This window comes from Falco naumanni, chromosome 8 (genome assembly GCF_017639655.2).
Source record: "Falco naumanni isolate bFalNau1 chromosome 8, bFalNau1.pat, whole genome shotgun sequence".
NCBI classification, from domain to species: Eukaryota; Metazoa; Chordata; class Aves; order Falconiformes; family Falconidae; genus Falco; species Falco naumanni.
This window is the reverse complement of record NC_054061.1, coordinates 42,508,594-42,532,330: the sequence shown is the minus strand read 5'-3', so window position 1 is coordinate 42,532,330 and position 23,737 is coordinate 42,508,594. Positions and strand designations below refer to the sequence as shown.

Sequence of the window (23,737 nt, the reverse complement as noted above, 5' to 3'; positions counted from 1 at the left end):
TAAACCTAGGCAATGTTTCAGCTCTTCGAACTTTCAGAGTATTGAGAGCTTTGAAAACTATTTCTGTAATCCCAGGTAAGAAGTAGTTGGTGTAAGGTGTTAGGCCCCTCGTATCTCCAACTGTTATTTGTGTGCTGTCATTGTGTTTGTGTGTGAACTCCCCTATTACAGATATGTGACAGAGTTTGTGGACCTGGGCAATGTCTCAGCGTTGAGAACATTCAGAGTTCTCCGAGCTTTGAAAACAATATCAGTCATTCCAGGTGAGAGCTAGGTTAAACACCGAGGCTGACTTTCGTTCCATTGAAGTTGAATTCACTTCTTTTGAGCATAAGTCTTGCTGTTTGCTGCTCATGTTGCCAAAAAAAAAAAAAAAAAAAAAAAAAAAAATTAAAAAAAGGCATGGATCATAAGCCTGGATTATGATTCTTTGCCTTTTCAGCACTAGCTTCTTTTATTTTGCAAAATCAGCCTTTGAGTTTAACAGATTCTTGCATGAAACATAAAATATGAGGCCTATGGGTTATTTTGCTTTGTTTTTCTGCATTTTGTTACAACAAGTTGTCTCTACATTAAAAAAGCTTTAGCGCTATGGCTTTCTTGATTTTGAATTTTTTCCTTTATTTTACACCTAAAATTGACATTAGTCTTAAAGACTACCAAGTAACAAAAAAAAAAAAAGCTACCAAAAAGGACATAAATATTGAACAGGAAAGTTTATCAAATGCAAATGTTTTTTTTCTTCAAAATTACTTGCAATTCTATCTCTGTACTATCTTCATACTATTGTGAAGTCATATGTAATACTAACTGGAAACTGAATCATTGGCAGAATATTAAATGCAGAGAAAAATTAAAAAATTAAATCAAAACTGTAAAAGGAAAGCATGATTGATAAAATTTCCTGCTTGAGAATAACATTATATATTCAATTTATTGGAATATATGTACATTGCATATTCATAAAAAAGAATCTTTTTCTTTCATCTTCACAAGCTCTGAGGCTGCTCATGAAGCTTTACTTTTTGAAAAATAAAAAATATTTTTTTAAGTGTCTGCATGACATCTTAATTATACGGGAAGGGCAAAGATACTCTTTGATAAATCTGTGGATCTTTTCTCTTTGCAGGCCTAAAGACTATTGTGGGAGCCCTAATTCAGTCTGTGAAGAAGCTCTCGGATGTAATGATCCTGACTGTGTTTTGTCTGAGTGTATTTGCACTAATAGGGCTGCAGCTGTTCATGGGCAACTTGAGGAATAAATGCCTGCAGTGGCCTCCAGACAATTCTACTTTTGAAATAAATGTTATTTCCTACTTTAACAGCACAATGGATGAAAATGGTACATTTGTTAATATGACAGTGAGCACATTTAACTGGAAGGATTACATTGAGGATGAAAGTAAGAATGTCTGATATAACTATTTTTAATATATTTTTGGCTATAGTATGCAACTATTTGTGTACAAACAAAGAACATTTGTATTTCTGCCTTATGTAGAACTGCTTAGGGTCACTGACTGACAGAGATCAAATACATACAATAAACAAGTACAATAACCAGAAGGGCTCCTAAACAAACTACAAAGTGACCAGCAGCTAGCCACTTAGATTTTATTACAATTTACTTTTATTTTGCTTTTTAGTACTTTCCACTTAATTTGATTTATTCACGTATATTTCTAATGCTTTCTACACAGCTCATTTTTACATTTTGGAAGGACAAAGAGATGCCCTACTTTGTGGTAATAGCTCTGATGCAGGGTAAGAGCCTTTCAAAAATCCTCTGGTATGTTCTGTAGAAAAAGAAATAACATGAAACCTATCTGTAGCAGTTGTAACTCTGTATTTAGCCATGTTAAAGAACTTACAGAGTTTTGCTGCTAAACAATGATTACTTAATTAAGTCAAATTATTTTACTTTCTGACTAAACAAAATAATAAGTTATTCTTCCAGCTTGATTGGAAAATGATGTTGGTGTTAATGATAAAAAACTCTTGTAAAGTCTATTTTGGAGATGCACTGACTGAAGAAAGTAGGATGAAAGCAAAGGTTAGAACTGAGAAAGAGATTATGTAAAATATTAAGAAGGCGTGGTATTGACTTCATAATTCAAGACTGAATCTTTATTTTTCAAGCCTAACTCTTTTCCATTACTGGAAAATTCTGCCATACATATGTGCCCCATTATGAGCCTAGAATTCTTAGCTGAACTCCAATACCTAAATGGCAACAGTGAACTCAGCATTATGTGGGAGATCCCTAAACGTACAATTGGAATTAGCTAATAATATTGTTTAATCTTTCTGTAACCTTAACAATATTTTAGCAATTATTTCTGCCAGGAAATTATTCATTTGGCATAAAGATTTTATTTGCAAAATAAGACTGAGGAGAATTTAAATATTTAGGCCATTTCAACAGCTGGAAAGGGTATCTTTCATTTATAGTCTTATTAGTTCTTTTCTTAAGACTTTTTTTTTTCCCTGAATGAATTTAATTGTAATTCATGGATTTCCTGTGGAAAAATAATGCATATTGTTCCAAAAAATAATAAATATGTTCTAGAAAGAAAGAAAAGTTGTAACAAAGTACTCCTCTTTGGTTTTCACATAGGCAGTGCCCAGAGGGATATATCTGTGTGAAAGCTGGTAGAAACCCCAACTATGGTTACACAAGTTTTGACACCTTTAGTTGGGCTTTTTTGTCACTCTTTCGGCTAATGACTCAGGACTTCTGGGAAAACCTGTATCAGTTGGTAAGAAATTTTTATGACATCTAAAGTAAACTGTAGGTGACATACAAAAATATATGATAGGCTTATTTGTAGATGAGCTGAAAGCATAATGTTGTTGCAGTAACAAAGATAAGTGGTAGAATAATACATAGATATGCTTTCTACTCCCTAGACACTACGTGCTGCCGGGAAGACATACATGATATTTTTTGTTCTGGTGATTTTTCTGGGTTCTTTCTACCTGATCAACTTGATCCTGGCTGTGGTTGCCATGGCCTATGAAGAACAGAATCAAGCAACCATGGAAGAAGCAGAGCAGAAAGAGGCAGAATTTCAACAGATGCTGGAACAACTGAAGAAGCAACAAGAAGAAGCTCAGGTAATGAAGAAAATTTTATTTGCCGAACAGCCTTGTTCTTCAGGCAAGGATAATATTTTTTTTATGAATTAGAATATGTATAAATTGCATAAAAATGCAATGAGTTACAGAAAGAAAATAAGTCTTGTTTACCACAAAAGTTATAGAAGTGGAAATAGGCAATGAAAATCAGGAAATAATGGTGCCTAGGGGTATGGTTCAATGATGGACTTGGCAGTCCTGGGTTAATGGTTGGACTTGATGATCTCAAAGGTCTTCTTCAACCTAAATGATTCTATAATTCTATTAAGATAAAATAAAACAAAACAAAGAAATAGCAAAAAGAAAAGCTAATGGTACAGAAGAGAGTTCCACTAAGGTCATCAAAAGACTAGAAGTAAAATATTTGTAATAAGGGTGTTCTAGAAAACTGATTTCTGTAGCCATAGCTCATGATATTTTTATGTTACAGATCTTACGAACAGCATGAAGAAAGTCTAGTGACATTACTTCTGGTTTACAGTCTGAGTGAGAATTGCCAGGCTTGCTGTACTTATAGTTCTTCCCCAGCATTCAGAAAATAGAGGGAAGTATTGAAATCAGAGTTATTTTAGGTTTCTACCAGCAAGGTATTTCATCATGTCCCTAATTCAAGCACAATGAAGTCAATCAGAAGTTTATATATTCTTAGAACAGACTAGCAATATTTATAACAAAGGTATTACTTCAGAGTACTTTTAAAGTAACCTTTGTTTTCTGTGAAAAGAGAATAAAATTATTTAAATTTTTATGCAAAAAAGACATTTTAATATATATATGTGTGAGGTTTTCTTATCTGAAAGTAAAATATATGCAAGAGTTCAGCTCTGTGAGTCAGACACCTGCCTAGTTTCTGGACTGATTTTCTATTGCTTTTCATATGGCATATCATAGTTTTCAACAGGACAATTTTTATTAAATGATAACAAATTAGAATCTTCTATGAGACTATAGTTTTGGTAGTATTTTACAGCTACTTTCAGTAAGTTAGAATGATTCTGTAAAGGGCTACCAGAAAGTGAAACTGCTTCTTTTTCTTGAAAAGAAAGCTTTATGCATGACCTGTGAAATCTAATTAGCATATCTCTATTTTAGGCATTAAACCTTATCACTTCCAAATCACTAAAGAAAAACCAGGGTCCTACAAAATTCAAATAAAAAAAAAAAGTTAAATATCAGAAGGGAATAAGTGGTTGTTTTTTTTTTTAAAAAAAACACTGATATTTTCATCCATGAAAGACACTAAATCACACTATATCAAAAAATACCAGGAGGCACATCTAGATGTTTGTGTGTTTAAGAGGGGGGCCAGAGATGAAGCTGATCCAGAATTAGGAGAAAAATAGAACCATATGAAACAGAGGATACAGGGAAGGCTGGATAATAGCCCTGGAAAGTTGTTACTTTTTTAAATGAATGTCCACTCAATTCATTATTAAGGAAAGCAGTATTACAGTGAAGATCCCTTTTGTACATGAAAATATTAGCTGAAAGTAGGCATTACAAGGTGAGACAAAAATGAGTATGGGACCCATCTCTTCACTCCCTTGACACTGAAAATACTCATCCATAAACCTAAGTCATCACAGCAGTCTTTGGATTGCTCCACTTGTTTGACCTTTGATGTCAGTATTATGAAGTAGATGGGTGATAACTCAGCGTCTGCTGCCTTTCTTTCTGTTAGAGCATTTGAAGGACAGCATCATGAAACCAGTGTGACAAAATTTTGAGTATAATTTTTTTGAATTGAAAACACTTCAGAATCTTTTTAATACCCCATTTAGCAGAAAAAGTCTGTATCAAGTCAACTTGTATAGCATGGGTTAGATATTGTGGTGCGGAAAGCCATTAATTCATACTATGAGGTTTCAAACTATCCTTTCCTGCTGTAGAGAGATATGTCATCATTCCTGAAATATGTGGCATTGAATATATGTTTTGCTGGATAATTACTGGTCATCTTTGTTATATAATTCTAGTCTCCTGCCATTTACCACGCTACCCTTTTTTTGTAAGTTCACAGCAGCCTGTCAACTTCCCAAACATAATTTCCACTGCAGAATTTCATTGCAATCTCCCAGGCAGTTCTTTCTGGGAAAAGTACTGGAAACACTCTCAATTCTTCCTTTATTTGATGACTAAATGAACTGGTTTCCCTAACGAACCAAGTGAGGCAGGCTGGCCACTGTCAGTGAAGGTACTGGTCCTAAGTTTTGGGATGGCTTTTTGCTCCAGTAAGTCATCTCATCTCTTTGTATCAGAGAAGAGACCTAAACTTTTTCTCCTCTTTGGCCACGTCAGCAACAGACAATAGAGTTACTTGTGTGTATCTATAACAAAGACCTGGAGTGCTGTTACAGTGGGAAATGCAGGAAAGCAAACGTGAAGAGGGGTTGCAGACATGTCTAGAGGGTGTGCCTGTTGCCAGGCAAGTGTGGGGAGTGTCCTTGCTGTGAAGACAGTGAGGAAAGGATGGATTCAACTTCTTGCAGGCTGCTAGTTGGATTATGATATACTAACTCATATGGTGGATGCTAGGGATTAGTTTTCTCAAACTCAGAAGGGATCAGCTAAATTAGATTATGACATGGGGCTTTTCTTGAGAGAAAATGGGGAAGCAGGTCTGAAATACATGAAAAAACATCATGTTTCTACTTTTTTGACTGCCTTAATTTTAGACCAGTGTCTTGTGCAGCGAGTAAATTTGCAGGCACACCAAATTGGGAGGTAGTGTTGATCTGCTTGAGGGCAGGGAGGCTCTGCAGAGGGATCTGGACAGGCTGGACCAATGAGTCAAGGCCAGTTATAGGAGATTCAACAAGGAGAAGGGCCGGGTCCTTCACTTGGGTCACAACAACCCCACACAACACTACAGGCTTCGGGAAGGGTGGCTGGAAAGATGCCCGGAGGAAAAGGAGCCGGAGGTGCTGCTCAACAGCCAGCCAAATATGAGCCAGCAGTGTGCCCAGGTGGCCAAAAAGGCCAAGAGCATTCTGGCTTGTATCCAAAACAGTGTGGCCAGCAGGACAAGGGAAGTGGTTGTCCCCCTGTACTCAGCACTGGTGAGGCTGCAGCTCAAACACTGTGTTCATTTTTGGGCACCTCACTTCAAGAAGGACGTAGAGGTGCTGGAGCCTGTCCAGAGAAGGGCAGCGAAGCTGGTGAAGGGGCTGGAGCACAGGTCTTATGAGAGGTGGCTGAAGGAACTGGGGCTGTTTAGTGTGGAGAGAAGGAGGCCCAGGGGGGAACTTCATTGCTCTCTACAACTGCCTGAGAGGAGGCTGTAGGCAGGTGGGGGTCGGTCTCTTCTCCCAGGTAACAAACAACAGGAGGAGAGGAAATGGCCTCAAGTTGCACCAGGGGAGGTTTAGGTTGGATATTAGGAAAAATTTCTTCACTGAAATGGTAGTCAAGCATTGGAACAGGCTGCCCAGGGAGGTGGTGGAATCACCATCCCTAGAAGTGTCTAAAAAACATCTAGACGCAGAGCATAGGGACATGGTTTAATGGTGGACTTGGCAGTCCTGGGTTAACGGTTGGACTTGGTGATCTTAAAGGTCTTTTCCAACCTAAATGATTCTTTGAGTCTATTCTATGATTCTTAGTCTTTAAGGAACAATGTTCTTATTTTTCTGCTGAGGCTGATGCTTCAAGTAGTTTATGCTATTAAACAATGAGGAGCTATACAGCTCAATACTTTACCTTCAGTTCAATTTGTCTGTGTATATTTGCATATGCAGGGGTGTACAACCAGCAGTATTACCACAGTGGTAATAAAAACAGTTGATAAAAGCCTATAAAGTTGTTAATTTTTCACCTACTAAGAATACCTTGCTTTGTGACCTGACAGGCAACAGCAGCAGTAGCAGCAGCATCAGTTGCATCAAGAGATTTCAGTGGTGTAGGGGGATTAGGAGAACTCTTGGAAAGTTCTTCAGAAGCATCAAAGTTGAGCTCAAAGAGTGCTAAAGAAAGAAGAAACAGAAGGAAGAAAAGAAGACAGAAAGAAATGTCTGAAGCAGAGGACAAAGGAGATATGGATAAGTTCCCCAAGTCCGAGTCAGAAGACAGTATTAGGAGGAAAAGTTTCCGCTTCTCCACAGAAGGAAGTCAATTGACATATGAGAAAAGGTTCACATCTCCTCACCAGGTACAGCGCTATTTTTTTTATTAAATCATGTACATCTACTCTAGTTTGGTTTTGAATGACATTAAAGCAGCTGCACATGTTGGAATTTATGTAAAAGGTGAGTGAAGAAAAAAAACAGTGGTAGTACCATTAAAAGTGTTGAAGTTTGGTATGGTTTGACCCATTCTATTAGAAAAGGGATAAAACCAACATACCAAAGATAATTGTAAATTTAATTAAAACATTTCTGAAAATTAAGATGCATCTGGTAGGTTGGAGAAAGAATCAAAGACTCTTTGATCAGTACTCACATATTTGCATTAATCAAGCATAGGTTCTCTGTTCTGCATCAATTTTAAAACTGTACCAATATGTGGGGTTTTTTAGCAGACCACATCATCAAAATACCCTGCATACGAAATTCCACACTATCATTAGTTTCTATTGTTTTCCTTAATTAGCATCTTTAAGTGGCAGATAATGAGAGAAGTAGCTCTAGTAGTTCACAATAAAGACAAACTATGTAGACATCATCTGGACTTATAAGGATTTAGTCATACTGTTCTTTTTCATTACAAATTCATTATATAAGATGGAGCATCATTGCAATCATAGAAAAAAATATTTAGGAATGACCTCTGGAAATCATTTAGCCCAAACTTCAAAGCTCTACTCCCTTAAATCAAAAGATCTCTTCCATCGCTTAAGGATACCTTTGCCTATTTCAAGTCTACACACAGTTATGGTATTTGTAGAAAAATCACTCAAAATGCATCTCTTCAAAATAATCTTGTCTGCTCTCAGCTAATAGATGACCTTTAGCTACCAATACTACCCATGTTTAACTACCAACGTTTATGGCATTTAATGTTCATATCAAGTGTGTTACTTTACAGACTCAAATATGAGATTCAGTGGCAGAAATGCTTCTCACTGAAATAAAGGCACTGAGGGGAGGAAAGCTTAATTTGAAACAAAACCTCAGTAATTAGTCAAGTATAAGGGATGATGCCTAGTCTGAAAAAGATACGTTGCCTGCATATAAATGAAATAAAACTGAGCTGCTACAAGAGTGGAAGGATTACAGGCTGTAGAACTGGTAAAGGGAGAGGTGGTTTATCTTGTTAGTCGTGCAGTTAACTCCCTGGTGAAATAGGTTGGCAGAGCATGAAACGACACAGTCGAACGGTAAGAGGAGATTATCATCATCTGCCCAGTTGGCCCCTGTTGAGGTTTAGTCCTTTGACACAGTATTCCATTGCAGATGAATGGTGCAGCCTGCAAGAAAAGCCAAGCTTTCCTTTCAGACCTTTCTTTCCAGGAGCATGTAGACGCATAGGTTTCTGCCTCTACATGTGTTAGAATTGCAGCCATTTGGGCTTGTATCTTTTGTCTCAAACCAACAGGGGCTTGCAGAGCAGGCATTACTCCTCCCAGATCACTGAGGGGCCTGATCCAATTAGTTGTGCTCAGAACATGATAACACATATTGGAAAGATTGGACTACAAACAAAACATAGCAGTCATGGAAACATTCTCTAAAAAAAACCAAGGGCAGTGGTAGTAGTCAGATGCAACCTAGTGAGTGTGTGGTTTCTTGAAGGATTGTAGATTGGCCAAATACATTTACAAATATATGTACAAAGGGTGTAGTACCACTTGGTCAGAATTCATTGTTATGCTCTATAGCAGCTAAAGCTTTTTTTTTAGATAAAATTATCTTTCAGCATAAACAAAACAGCACTTTTTCTCCATCCAAATTTACATAAATGGGTTAGCAAAATCATTTGGCTGATATTCTTCAAGTAAATTGGCCTGAGGCTGACAGCCAGCATAGAAGATTTCAGCCCAAATTATTAAGATTTGGTATAGTTGTAAAAGCAGAAAAAATACATCTCATAACAATAAAAACACCTTCCAGCCTTTATAACAGGCAGTACTGCCAGTTCAGAGCACACATTATGTCTGTGTATGTATAAATCTGAGTATGAATATACAGAGTTACATATGGATTGATATATGCACATATTGAGTGTTTGGTTTTCACAGTATTAATATAGGCTTATATATTACAGTGCAGTTTTCACGTTCACTTTAATTATCATGGGATAAAACCCACTGCTATTGCAAGTGAGCATTTTCCACCTGCAAAACGAGTGAAAAATTGAGAGCCATCTTGAACCAGGTTTTTTATGTTCCAAGATGAGAAGATCTGTACAAATGCAGAATTGAAGAAAGCTTAATGCAAGGTTTCTTTTTTCTGCAATAAGTACTCATTTTATTTATTCATGAATGCTGTTAATAAAATATGTAGCAAGGGAGAAGAACATTCCATTAACCAGCTTCTACTGTAATTAAAAGATGAATTACCAACAACCACTAATTTATTTTTCTCATTTGTAAGAGGATATCTTTAGATAACTCTGTGTCTCATGAATGGCTGCTTTAAGCTGCCTGATGGCCAAGTGGTACCTTCTGGTAGGTGTGCAGCCTGCTCTAGCCTCCACAGTGCTATATGCACAAGTATGCTATTAGTCATGTTCATACTGTACGTCCAGAGTTTCCCCAAGCCATTGCCTCTGTCTTTTAGTTTTAGAGTACTGCATATATTGTTCCCACTATTGAGCTTATTGTGAAGAAGGCAGACAAGTTGTTCACATCAGCTTAGATGGAATTTAATGCCAAACTTGAGACCACTTCTGCCTCTAGCAAATAGAATAGAAAACAATGATCAGTGACCAATAGCAATTGTTGTCCATAGGAACCCAGGGGATGAAGAAGGGAAGAAAAGTAAAAGATTTTAACTCTGTTCTCTAATAGAAGGAATAAAAGACAAATACCTGCAAAACCTTGATAGTGATGTTGACAACTGTGTCCAACAGTCATAGGTCTAAACAAATTCAGCCTGCCACCTTTGTTCAAAAATGTTCTGCACAACTTTTCCTCAGTCCTGATACATTACATTAAAAAGAATTTTTCCCTTCTACTTCAGGTCCCCTAATGAGCACATTCCCCTGATACTGATAGTATTGAAGAAAAAAGTGGCTACCCTTCCTCCAGCACTGTAACTATTCTTTGAAAAGCCAAGAACTTCGAACCTCAGTTCTAATGCTGTTTTGATTTGTATCAATTCTTTTACAGTCTTTGCTAAGCATTCGTGGTTCCCTGTTCTCACCAAGGCGCAACAGCAAAACAAGCATTTTCAGTTTCAGAGGTCATGCAAAGGATATAGGATCTGAAAATGACTTTGCTGATGATGAGCACAGCACTCTTGAAGACAATGAGAGCAGAAGAGATTCTCTTTTTGTTCCAAATCGACATGGGGAACGGCGCAACAGTAATATTAGTCAGGCAAGTGTGTCATCTAGAATGGTACCAGCTGTTCCAGTAAATGGGAAGATGCACAGCACTGTGGATTGCAATGGAGTTGTTTCTTTGGTTGGAGGACCTTCAACTCTAACTTCACCTACTGGTCAGCTTATACCAGAGGTAATTATAAGTAAACAGTTTCGTTCAGGCATGGAATTTTTTTCTTATTGGTCACCTCTGCATGTCTTATAATTTCTTAGAGCTGTGAGAAATAACTTGCAATACTTTCTAAATAACAGAACATAAGGGGAAAAAAGTCCTTAACCCGGTATGTCTGAGCCTCAGCAAAGTATTATATTCTCCTTGACTATAGCAAGGGATCCACACATAGAAAGAAAAAAGCATAAATTGAATTTAACAATTTGTATACAGTTTCACCTGATCAACAAAGGTAGACATTTGATATGTAACTTGCAAATACATACAGGAAACCACTTGCAAAATTAAGCAGAATGCAGTTACTAATCCCATGATAGTTAATTGAAATAGCCCTTACAGAATTTACGTTGAAGATGCTTTTCTTATCACTTACTTGAGGAAAGTACGTAAAAATCCTCTGTACCTTTGTAATTACTTTGTATTTCAGTCTGTTTCATATTTTTTCATACATAGTATTTTAATATATATTCAGTATGGTATTTTGGTGGCTATAATGGCATTGTATTTAACCTGAAAATATTTTGATAAGTATTGAGATTTCATTACTACTGTTATACATTTATTTTTATTTTTGTTTCTCTCCTATCTTGATATAGACCTTCATACCAGAAATTCAACCAGATTACCTCAGAGGTTTTGTGTTTATAGTTCTATTTCAGAAATACATTCACTTGAAATTAGCCATTTAACTCAAGAGCTTTCTTTAAAGAAACAGTACTAGTGAATGCTCAGAAATGGTTTTTCATCTTCACACTCAGATGACTTTGAAATCCCTTATGAGTTCTGCATGTGTTTTTGTTCTTTTTCTGGATATGGAGAGAATAATGAGAAAAAAAGTGAGTGGTTTCCATGAATCACAGAATCAGAAAACCAGAAACCAAGATTTAGGAACTTTTTAATCCACTCCTGTGTTTAGATCCCCAGGCCACACTCCAGAAGAAAAGAAGAGCAGCTACCAGGACACCTACACGCTGCAAAGTAGTGACACATTAGGCACATTTAAATCAGAGCCGGATAATAATGCTTAGCAAAGGCAATTAGAAGCCATACAGAACAGAGAAGGCTTGCACGTTCACTGCAAGAATATATCACAAATTCAGTATGAGCTTTTCAGTAATAATTAGGTAGAAGAAATACTAAATAAGGTAATTTTTTTCTCATACAAAATTTTCCAACTACACTTATCACGTTAGGAATGTAGTATATAGAATTAGAGATATAATCAATTCCTACAATTATAGTTATGTTTCTTGTATCAGAGTTACTTTCTTAAATAGTAGTTCACTTTCTGTACTCATGCTTTAATTATTTAACATGATTAGCTGCTGGAAATTAAGGTGACAAGTTTCAACTTTGATCATTTTTTCTTGAAAGAATAATAATAGTCAGTAGCAAAGAGATACCTAGCAAAACTTTTGTTCACTCATTGGTCCCACATTGCCTTGGTATTATGTCCCCCACTTGATTATTTGTAGCACTGTACAAAATTCCCACTGAATTTCTCAAATTCCTACAGGAACAGAAACCTTCACTTTGTAAGAGAAGTCTAGGATGCTGCACAAAGATGATTTTGATTATCAGTACAGTATTATACAGTAAATATTATTAATTGGGTGTTGAAAGTTGGTTTAATTCCTCAGTATTTCATTTACAGGGCACCGCTACAGAAACAGAAATAAGAAAAAGAAGACTGAGTTCTTATCAAATTTCCATGGAAATGCTGGAAGATTCTGCTGCCAGACAAAGAGCAATGAGTATAGTCAGCATACTTACAAATACAATGGAAGGTATTTGATGCATTTTATCTGACAGGCAGTTCAGTGAATTTCTGTTAACTACATGTGCAGCACAATTATGTACATAATTACCTTTGTACGTGTAAAACTGGACGTGTGAAATCTCTGAACATCAGGTACAAAAGGCTTTTGAGAATTTCTAAGATCATTTACTAACTAGCATTTCTAAATGCTTAGTCATTTAATTTTCATGACACTTTCCATAATATTACTCTATTGAGTGGACTAACAACGACAAAATAATCATAGCTAGGGGACTGCCAGAGCCCCAAACAGAAAGTACAAGGATTTCTTCATATAAAACATTAACAGGATCAATTAAGACACACAGGAATTGCTATGAATGGCAGTGATGTGCTAGAACAGTCATTGCCTTAAGGCATAAAATCCAAGGATAGACAATAGGAATTTGGAATGAAAAGAAATAGTTTTAAAGAAAACAAGCAACTGTAATCAACCCATGGCAACGCGCATGAACTGCCTTCCTTAAGCATTTCTTAAACCTTCTTAGGTAAGTATATCAAAGATAAAAAGATACTATATTTACTATATGAGAAAGCATAAATTGTTGGAAATGTTTTGCTTATTTAATGAAAACTGAGTACACTCACACTACATACATATGCCATTAAAATACTTTTATAAGCTTAAAGGATCTATCTGCTGGATACTGGCACAGTGTGACAGCTGCCTGGTGGATGTCCGACAACACATGTTCTAAAAGGGCAAGAAATTACCAAGAAAATTTACAGTGTTCTTAGGATTACTTTGTCAGAATTAAAATATAGTTGAAGTCCTTTGCTCTCAGATAAACAAATATACCCCAAACTAATAGTCAGGAATATAAGGCTTATATCACCTATTTTCTTCTAAAAGTATTTGCAAGCCATTCTCACAAACACGTGAAGTGTGAACTGTTGGTACCTCTTGATTCTTGTTGTGTGCAGTTCTTAGTTCTCCTCCCAGGTAGAGAGGATATCTCCTTAGAGGGTAATGGCTTTAAGCTGAAAGAGGGTAGATTTAGATTAGACATTAGGAAGAAATTCTTTAATGTGAATGTGTTGAGACACTGGAACAGGTTGCCCAGGGAAGTTGTGGATGCCCCATCGCTGGAAGTGTTCAAGGTCAGGTGGAGTGGGACTTTGAGTAACCTGGTCTAGTGGAAGGTGTCCCAGCCCATGGCAGGGTGGTGGAACTAGGTGATCTTTAAGGTGCCTTCCAAACCAAACTATTCTATGATTCTATGATTCTCTTCCTCCAGTTGAATAGTTTGTCCTTCCATTCTTCTGGCCAGAAGAAACAAGTCAATGTAACTATATCATCCTGATAGTCACCTCCTACCCACATCTGGTTTCCATTATTCCAGAAGTTGCTAAGTGCAAGCAATGGAATCTTCTGTGCCAACTCAGTGTCCAGTGTGAGTGGTCACTTTTGTTCAAGGCCAGTCCCATCCCACATCTCAGCATCCTGAGTTACATGTTCAGAAATGTGATTATTCCACCCAATCCATATATTCCTTTGGAAGCACTGCCTTTGTTATGAGAACTTTCACTACTTACAACACCCTTTTCTGCCTGGAGGCTACAGTCTGATTTAATGGAAGAGCTTGTTAGTTTCAATGAGTTTGAGGCCTCTGGCAACAGCTTTTAATTTCCTGCAATTCCACCCATACAGGACAATATTAGAGGCAAAAATCAATTCACCGGGCCTCAAAGTGTAGAGTTTAGCACTAAATCCTTATTAACAAATACAGTAAAACAGCATGTTTGCTATTTTAGCAAAATCACCCATAAGAGTCATGATGATGGAGACCTTGTGCTGTAAGGGATGTCTGAAAACTGGCAAATTGCAGATTTGGGTTGATGCCACTATGCAGAAATTTAATTGAAACTGTTGTGGCCATTTCTTACATATTTTGTAGTCTAAGTATTTCTCACTTAAGCAAATATCAATCTTCTTTCTGGGCTGTCCTTAAACATCCCATCACATTAGACATTCATCCTTGCTATTATTAATTCAAAATTTACTTATTCTGTGACTTTGGAAATATTGACAGTGAAATGGAAGAAAAAATAGTTTGTAAAGATTCTAATTGAGAGCAGAGCTGTTCTGCTAATACTAACATGCTCTTCTCTTCCTCAATTGATAGATGCTGCAACTGTACAAGAATTTTCAAAGTCAAATGAAATTTTAAAATAAGAAAACAGGCATTCTGTATGTTAAAACTATTGATTCAAATAAGCAATGATAAGTATACACACTGAGTCATTTATCTGTTATGATATTGTAGTGGTTTAATGTAGTAGCAAATATAATACTTCTAGTAGCTCAAATCAAAATATGTACTCATGTTATATACTTAACAAAAAAAAATTATATATATTTATATATAGCTCACTGATGACGGAGTCATGTTAACTTTTAACATCCAAAATTAAGACATCTGCTGTAAGTCAGTCAACTAACCTAAGCTAAATGTCTAGACTCTCCCTACTGTCATGGGAAAGTGACAACCACATTTCTCTGTTTAGATAGATGTCTGAGATGATTCACCCTTTAGAGACAACTTCACTGTCCACTGGTTGTAGAGGAGCTTAAATAAACTAGAAGTTTAAGATGGCTAAACATAGGTGAGGGATATCCCGTGTCAGCATGAGCTGTTTATTTGAATGATTTAATCTTTTTACATATTTTAAACAAAAACTTCCAATAGATATAATTGGAATAGTCATTATTTGTTAATTTTGTTCTATTTTTTTTTCCAGAACTTGAAGAATCCAGACAGAAATGCCCACCATGCTGGTACAGATTTGCAAATACTTTCTTGATCTGGGATTGCTGGAGTCCATGGTTAAAAGTAAAACATGTCGTCAATTTAGTTGTGATGGATCCATTTGTTGATCTTGCTATAACTATTTGCATTGTTTTAAACACCTTGTTTATGGCCATGGAACACTACCCAATGACAGAACAGTTTAGCAGTGTCCTTTCTGTAGGGAACCTGGTAAGTGGTTCGTCATGCAGTACTTGGGGTAAAAATACCTGTTTCTAAAAGAAAAAGTGCATAAATGCTTTACATTGGTTTAAAATTTATTCCATTTTGGTTTTTATAATCAGCTTAAAAACTGTATATATGATTTTCATAGATAAAGCGATTTTTACTGGAGCCTTTAAGTTTTCATGAATTATTTTGTAACCACTATAATGAAATAACTGAATATGTGTGGAAGTACAGTCTTCACTGGATTGTCATATTTCTTGAAGTCTGCCTTGGGGTTTTTCTGTAAAATATTAAGGTAGATTATCTAATTTTAGCCATAGTACTGATATTCTAGCACAGAAAATATTTTTTTTCTGCAGGAAATTGATGAAATATTCAGATGTCAGAATTTCTCTCTGTATTTTTTTAAATTACACTACAGAGAAAGTACATCTCCAAGAAAGATATATTTCTTTTTAGCAGTAAGTCCTTGCCACTTTAGGTAACTTGATCCAGAGATTTAGGGTTACATGTAATTACTTTTCTGAACAGCTATCTAAATGTGGCATAACACTTAAATGTTCTTGTCTGTTTCTCTCAATTTGCTTCTAATGCTCAGGAAGCAGAGGACTGACCCTTGAAATTGTTTGTTTCAGAAGAATATTTGTACATTTTTAATTTTTTACCAGTAGTTTACACAGGAGATGTATGGATTGACTCACACAGCATGCAGTCCTGAAAATCAGAACCAACCAAATGTTCTAAACTAATAATTCAGAAAGATTAGTTTTGAAAATTCTGCTAATATTTAAATGGAGCAGTAACAGATTTCTTAGTCCAAGTATGTTTTAAAGTCTAAATATTTTCTTTATATGTACTGGTAGTACATCCTTCTATGACTTTTTTTAAAAAATAGAACTAAAATTGAGCTTACTACCTATGTGTTCTTGTGTGCATTAGTTTATTTTCTCCTGGACAAAGATCTGATTGCTGGCATATTCTTATATTCATCACAGATTACAGAATATTGTCTTTTAAAATGTTGTTCTGTCATATTATTAGAACTATTTCTCTCAAAAAATTTATACTTACAAGGTCTTTTGCCTTTTCACATCTCATATTTTTATGTTGTTTTTTTTTATTCTAAGCTAGCAACAGTCATATTTTTAACTATCTTCGTAACAATCCAGTATCCTTAATTAGGACTATATATATCTGCAGTGAATACTAGTCCTGCTGGTTTCAATTAAATTCTCTGTTTCTCACTGTATTAATCTATTAACCTTAATTTGGTGATTTCTATTCAAAATATGTTAATTTACTCTTTGCATGTGACATCATGGTCTGTTTGAGGATAAATTAAATATGACAAATATGACTCTGTCCTTTCTGTAGCATTTTAACAAGAAGGAAGAAACAGTTCTAAAATGCAATGATTCATTTTCATAGTACTAAAATTCATTCAGTACTTAAAAGTCTTACCTAATTACAAGAAAACTTGAGTTTACTTCTGTTAAAATGTATTTTTATGTATTTGAGGATGAAGTTATGCTCAAGAGAAGTATTTTGAGGATGGAATGGATTATTTTGTGAACAACATATTTCAAATTGAAATGTTTCTCATTGTTTTTTTTTTCAATTATTTTGACAAGTATGACAGTTTTGTCAAGTATAATCTTCGTTGTGTTCTATATACCACAGATAGCAATACCTGTTACATTCTTCTGATTATTTCATAGAATCATAGAATGGTTTGGGTTGAAAGGGACCTTAAAGATCATCTAGCTCCAACCCCCTGCCATGGACAGGGACACCTTCCACTAGACCAGGTTACTCAAGCCCCATCCAGTCTGGCCTTGAACACTTCCAGGGATGGGGCATCCACAGCTTCTCTGGGCAACCGGCTCCAGTGCCTCACATTAAAGAATTTCTTCCTAATATCTGTTCTAAATTTACCTCTTTAGTTTAAAACCATTACCCCTTGTCCTGTTGTTACAGGCCCTACTAAAAAGTCTGTCCCTGTCTTTCTTACAAGCCCCCTTTAAGTATCAAAAGGCCACTAAAAGTTCTCCCCATAGCCTTCTCTTCTCCAAGCTGAACAACTCCCTCAGCCTGAAATATCAATTTATTTGTATAGTGTTTATTGCTATATTTCTGGTTTCTCAAAATAAAACACTTAAAAAAATACTAATATTTACACTTGGACAATGGTGAGTATTTCCACAGCATTATATCTACTTCCTAACCTTCTTAAATTAAAAGGTAATAATGAGTATAGTTAGTGTTACATAAGTTTTATGGAAGCAAAGCAGACATATTTAACTGTAGGAGGACTGAGAACAAGCTGGATAAAGAGCTATCACAAGGCAGAGTAGTATACTGTAGTAGACTTCTGGATCATCTAGGATACCTTTTGCATGTTGTGCAGATTATTCAAAAGATTTTAGTGGCTTTGCACTATGCTTCAAAGCTTCTTTATTATGCTGCCACAAACCACTGATCACTACTCATTGCAAAAGCGTTAGGTTAAATTCTGGACTTTAAAACACTAAGAGGCATTGGTGATTTCATATTTGGGACTTCTAGATATTTCAAAGAACATTATCACTATGAAGTTCTTTTTCCCAAAAGGAAATAACTATCACACAGAATAGTAACTGTGCATGAAACCTCTATATCCTTACAAAAAGCCCAGTCTAAGAAACTCCAACTTCCCCTGTCTATTCCACCCATACATTTCAACTCTGACCTAAAAGACAGAACTTAGAAAGTCTGTCCTTAGAGAGTCTGACTTTGGAGAGTTTTTTTCTAACACTTGTGTTTACACTGCAAGCAAGAAAAAAAATGCTGTCAAGTCTTCTTTTGCTGTACTGGAACTATACTCTAGAAACAGGACTGAAAGCACTGGATCATATCACATCATCTGCTGGATGGATAGTTCAGCACATATCAATCAAATACAAACCGGAGCTGAACTGCTGAATGGTGAATAGCTTTTAATCAATCCTCTGCCCTCCTGCATCTGTCCTGATTTAGGGTTTTTTTAATTATCAGTTTTTAGTCTTTAGAAATACTTAGATGCCATTTTGAGATAGTAATCAGCTCTTTTTTATAGTAACAGGTATAAGTAACAAGTATGAGAACTCCAACTGGCTTAGAAAAATTTACTGAGGTATATAAATTTCTCATAACAACTCAACTAATTAATTACATTTTGTTTTAGGTATTCACTGGGATATTCACAGCAGAAATGGTACTAAAGATAATTGCCATGGACCCTTATTATTATTTCCAAGAAGGCTGGAATATTTTTGATGGTATTATCGTTAGCCTTAGTTTAATGGAACTTGGTCTCGCAAATGTTGAAGGACTATCTGTTCTTCGGTCATTCAGATTGGTAAATACCTTGATAATTAAACACTTGCATGCATTTTGTCTCAAAAAAAAAAAAGCTAATATCTGTACTAATTACTAGTGTCTAAAGGATATATTATATACTTAAATGGCTCACACGTTTTTCATATTGTCTAATTTGAAAGCTATATTTGATAAGTACAAGTTTAAGGTATTTGACAGTTGATATCCTTTGATATCTTTTGATATCAAATTACCCTATTGATATCCTATCCTACTGATATCCTTTGCCAGCATAAAATGCTACCTTTTGAGAAGTTTGTAAATCTTCATTATAGTGATTTCATTAAGGTTTATCAATGCTGAATAGCTGTAAAAACATATTGCCACCAGCGTAAAGAATCTTAACATTTTTATTCTTTGTATTGTGAATATTATTTTGTGTTACTTATAAAGCCCCTACGTAGGTCCTTTCTTCACAACATTTACTTTAATGAGCATGGAGAATAAACATTTAGTAACTCTATTACTCATAACAAAGAGTCATAACAATCTGACTTTAGGATATCACTTAAAATGAAATATTATTGAGCTTCTACTAGAAATGTCTTTTTTATAGCAATTAGTGTAGTGTACAAACTAAGTTCTAGGTACGTTTACTACAGACACAAGATTCCTGATTTAAAAGTCTCTATTACTAATAGTTATCACATTACTTGAAAACCTAGGTTATTTCCTAATATATAGAGCAGGAAGTAGTGACTTGGTTTATTATCACCAGTTGCAATGGTATCCAACTTCATATACCATGGTTTGGTTACTGAATATTATATTTAAGTTAGTGTTTATGGTTTGAATAGACATGATAATATCAGCATCAAATTGTTGCTTCAAAAATTGTTGTCAAACTAAAATTGGAAGACCTAGTGTGGTGCTGAGGGAAATGTGGAACCAAGCCAGCAAAGAGGGTGTAGTGAAGGTGATGGAAAGAGTATGAACTTCCAAGATGCTGTTAAGAATTGTTCAGTAATCATCTGTAATTAGATGTTTAAATAATATTAATAATACTAAAAATAATAAATTCAAATGTGGTACAAACATAAATTATGGGTTTTTTTCTATGTGCATCACTAAGACGAAATGCTGAACACTGCAGTTTAGGCAAATACTCCATGCTGCCTAGTTTCCATTAAAATAATAATATGTTCCTACTGAAGAAAAAATTAATCTACAGAAACTGATATTCTCTGCTAAACAACTTTGACCTAGCTTCTGTTTCATAGCTAATACCAATGATACCTCTGCATTTCTGTTTTTCAGCTTCGAGTTTTTAAGTTAGCAAAATCTTGGCCAACCCTAAATATGCTGATTAAGATTATTGGCAACTCAGTGGGGGCTCTGGGGAATCTGACCCTGGTGCTGGCCATCATTGTGTTCATTTTCGCTGTGGTTGGGATGCAGCTGTTTGGGAAAAGCTACAAGGAATGTGTCTGCAAGATCTCCAGTGACTGTGTGCTTCCACGCTGGCACATGCATGACTTTTTCCACTCTTTCCTGATTGTATTTCGAGTGCTGTGTGGAGAATGGATAGAAACGATGTGGGACTGCATGGAGGTCGCAGGCCAAACCATGTGCCTTATTGTTTTCATGCTGGTCATGGTGATTGGAAACCTTGTGGTACGTGATGAACATTTCTGAACATTAACTCTGATACAATATGTACATAACTTACAGCTAGTTTGAGAATGTTTGTCATGCTTCTATTTAGAATTAAAAAATAAATCTGGATGTGCTAGGTTTTGGGTAGAAACATGATGATTCTCTTCTCCCTTTTTTCACTCATTTCCATACACTGAAGTACTCACTATGGGTCCAGGAATTTAGGAATACACCAAAATCTCAAATCAAACACCCTATCATGGGAGTGCTGCAGCAAATTTAGAGGTGCTGTTTAAATAAAAATGTCTTCCTAACTAGTCTTGAAATAAAGCTTATGCTGCACCAGCTTCTGGGCAGCTGCACCTTTGGAGAAAAAAAAATCTAATGGACTTTTTTATACCCCTTACAGCTAATTCCAGCACTAATGCTTCTGACTTAATAAAAATAAAGCATAATGTAGCTGTTCTTATATAAAATATCTTGAATTTATGTACCGAAATTTTGGCCTCTTTAGGTGAGAAAAAAAAAAAAAAAAAAAGAGTACAGACTGATTGGATGTCCATTCTAAAAATGTGTTTGAAAGCTTCTAACTAGCAAAATTATAGAAGAAACCTTTATAAAAAAAATTTAAAGCAAGCTGACAAGTTAAAATGCCAAAAGTTCAACTGATAAATATTGGATCGGGGAGAACTTAGGATTGTACTTAGAATGCACTATTTATATGTTTTCTAAGTTTCTTTTACTGTTAATCTATGCAGTTTGTTCTGATATGCACATAAAACTGTATTTCATTACCTGTCAAAATTCTCTTATTTTAGTGATATACTTTAACATGATTTAAATTTTTATAAAATAGAATTCAAAATGTTTGTATTCTAGTTGTTTACATTACCATGCAATCTTGAAATTACATTCCGCACAAATGTGCAGAGCGCCAGAAAGCTAATTATGATCAGTAATCTGCTCTACTGTTTTTTTAGAATCATAGAATTGTTTAGGTTCAAAAGACCTTAAGATTGTTGAGTCCAACCCTTAACCTAGCACTGCCAAGTCCACCACTTCTTATATGTATTTATTTACTATATAGCTTTATTCTCTCATCTTCTAGGTGTTGAACCTATTTCTGGCCTTGCTGCTGAGCTCATTTAGTTCAGACAACCTTGCTGCTACTGATGATGATAATGAAATGAACAATCTCCAGATTGCTGTGGCAAGGATTCAGAAGGGAATAGATTATGTTAAAAAAAAAATACAGGAGTTCATCCAAAAAGCCTTTGTTAGAAAGCAGAAAGCTTTAGAGGAAATCAAAGCACTTGAAGAGCTAAACAAGAAAGACAGCTGCATTTCCAATCATACTGCTGTTGAAATAAGCAAAGATCTGAATTATCTTAAAGATGGGAACGGAACCACCAGTGGTGTAGGCACAGGAAGCAGTGTGGAAAAATATGTAATCGATGAAAATGATTACATGTCATTTATAAACAACCCAGGCCTCACTGTGACAGTGCCAATTGCAGTTGGAGAATCAGATTTTGAAAATCTAAATACAGAAGAATTTAGCAGCGAATCTGATATGGAAGAAGGCAAACAGGTAGGATTTTTTGTATCTTAATAATTGTAGTCATGCATTTACATATTTCTTAATTACTTACTTAGAATTGTTTTAAAACTTGTATCTCATGTAAATATGTTTTATATTTTAGTATTTTATGTAATTATAATTCAAGAAAAAAATTACCCTATGTGATGGTATACTACAGGGTCTTTAGAGTTTACATTTTTAATCCCCTGTTTACTAGCATTTGGAAGATGTATCATTTTAAATATGATTATTTCTTTCACAATTTTGTCAGGTTTTAGGACTAGCACACATTTCATAAAGCATTCTTTCTGCAGTATCTGTAATGCAATCAGGATTTATGGAATAAGAGTATTGTAGAAGGCCAAGAAACAATCAAGCGTATACAGCTTTGCATACCAAATCAAATATAAGCAGAGAAAAAATATTTTTTTCTATATTTAGGGTAGTTCTAAAAATGAACACTGATACATTGTAAATCAGTGATGTATTCTGGATTATCTAGAAAGTTTTCTGGGTAATATTTTACAGATTTTGTGTTCAAAGACTATGGCTGGCTGAAGTAATCCAGATACTAATTAATGTCATGGTAAAGCAGTATCTCAAGTTATCCTGGAGAGCAGAATAACCTTGTAATACATATGCATGTGGAAACAGTTTACTTGAAAGCCCTATTCTATTGCACAAAGAGGTAAAAGTTGATCTAAGAACCAGAAGCCATGTACTCCAAAATATAACTGACTCCAATACCAGAAGTGATCATGAATAGGTGATAACGGTATTCAAGAAAAACTTTGTATGTTGGAATAATGATCAATGACAAGCCAATAAATGTATTAGCACAATAAAATTTTATTTGGTGCCATTAGAAATGTAGGAACTCTGAGGTTTAAGGGATCAGGACCCATGGATAAATATGTTTTCAATTAGATTAGAAGCTACGATGTTGTGTGATAACTCATTAATATAAAAGGGTTTGTTTACCATAAAGCAAGCTCTTTTATAAAGGAGTCCTGCATTCATGACTGTATCATGGCTGTTTAGCTGCCATATTTACAAATATGCTATACTCCTCAGCAATACCAAACTATATTGCATAACATTAATGGATAGCCATGATTCAGTTTATCATAGAATAGGGTTTTTTTGCTAAAGAATATAAAGGAACATAGTGTGTGTGTGTTTGCAGCTGCAAAGATGGTTACTCTGCATAACAATTCTGAGATTAAAAGCAAGATATTCTATCTGAGTTGCTCATTTATGAGGCAGACATTTTCAGTGCAAGTATATGATAGTATAGGAGTAGTGCTTATCCATGACAGTTTAAGAATACAGGAAGTATAAAGTGATACCATTTATGAGAACAACTAGTATAAAAATAAAAGCTGTCAGCGTGAGTCTGGGCCTGAGAGTAAGCTGATCTAATAAAAGTTAATTGCCTTCCACTATGAACCTTTAGCAAAGTCTTCTAAGTCTTCTCATATATTCTGATGTCCTTTAAAATGACATTTTATTATAAATTTGCTGCTTTCCTCGTGGTTAGTTTTGATAAATACAGTGATGATTGCCTTCCTAGT

At 35.3% G+C, this 23,737-nt stretch overlaps 1 protein-coding gene across 1 annotated transcript in view; it reads left to right on the top strand.

Moving 5' to 3' along the window:
* LOC121092832 (sodium channel protein type 3 subunit alpha-like) overlaps window positions 1-23,737 on the top strand; it is a 78,778-nt gene that overhangs the window by 23,975 nt on the left and 31,066 nt on the right. Inside the window, exons 7-18 of the mRNA XM_040604434.1 lie at window positions 172-263; window positions 1,130-1,402; window positions 1,701-1,764; window positions 2,618-2,759; window positions 2,911-3,117; window positions 6,986-7,285; window positions 10,406-10,753; window positions 12,447-12,579; window positions 15,354-15,592; window positions 18,792-18,965; window positions 20,243-20,599; window positions 21,690-22,172. Of these exons, the coding sequence (XP_040460368.1) occupies window positions 172-263; window positions 1,130-1,402; window positions 1,701-1,764; window positions 2,618-2,759; window positions 2,911-3,117; window positions 6,986-7,285; window positions 10,406-10,753; window positions 12,447-12,579; window positions 15,354-15,592; window positions 18,792-18,965; window positions 20,243-20,599; window positions 21,690-22,172 (2,812 nt within the window). The remainder of the gene's footprint in view (window positions 1-171; window positions 264-1,129; window positions 1,403-1,700; window positions 1,765-2,617; window positions 2,760-2,910; window positions 3,118-6,985; window positions 7,286-10,405; window positions 10,754-12,446; window positions 12,580-15,353; window positions 15,593-18,791; window positions 18,966-20,242; window positions 20,600-21,689; window positions 22,173-23,737) is intronic.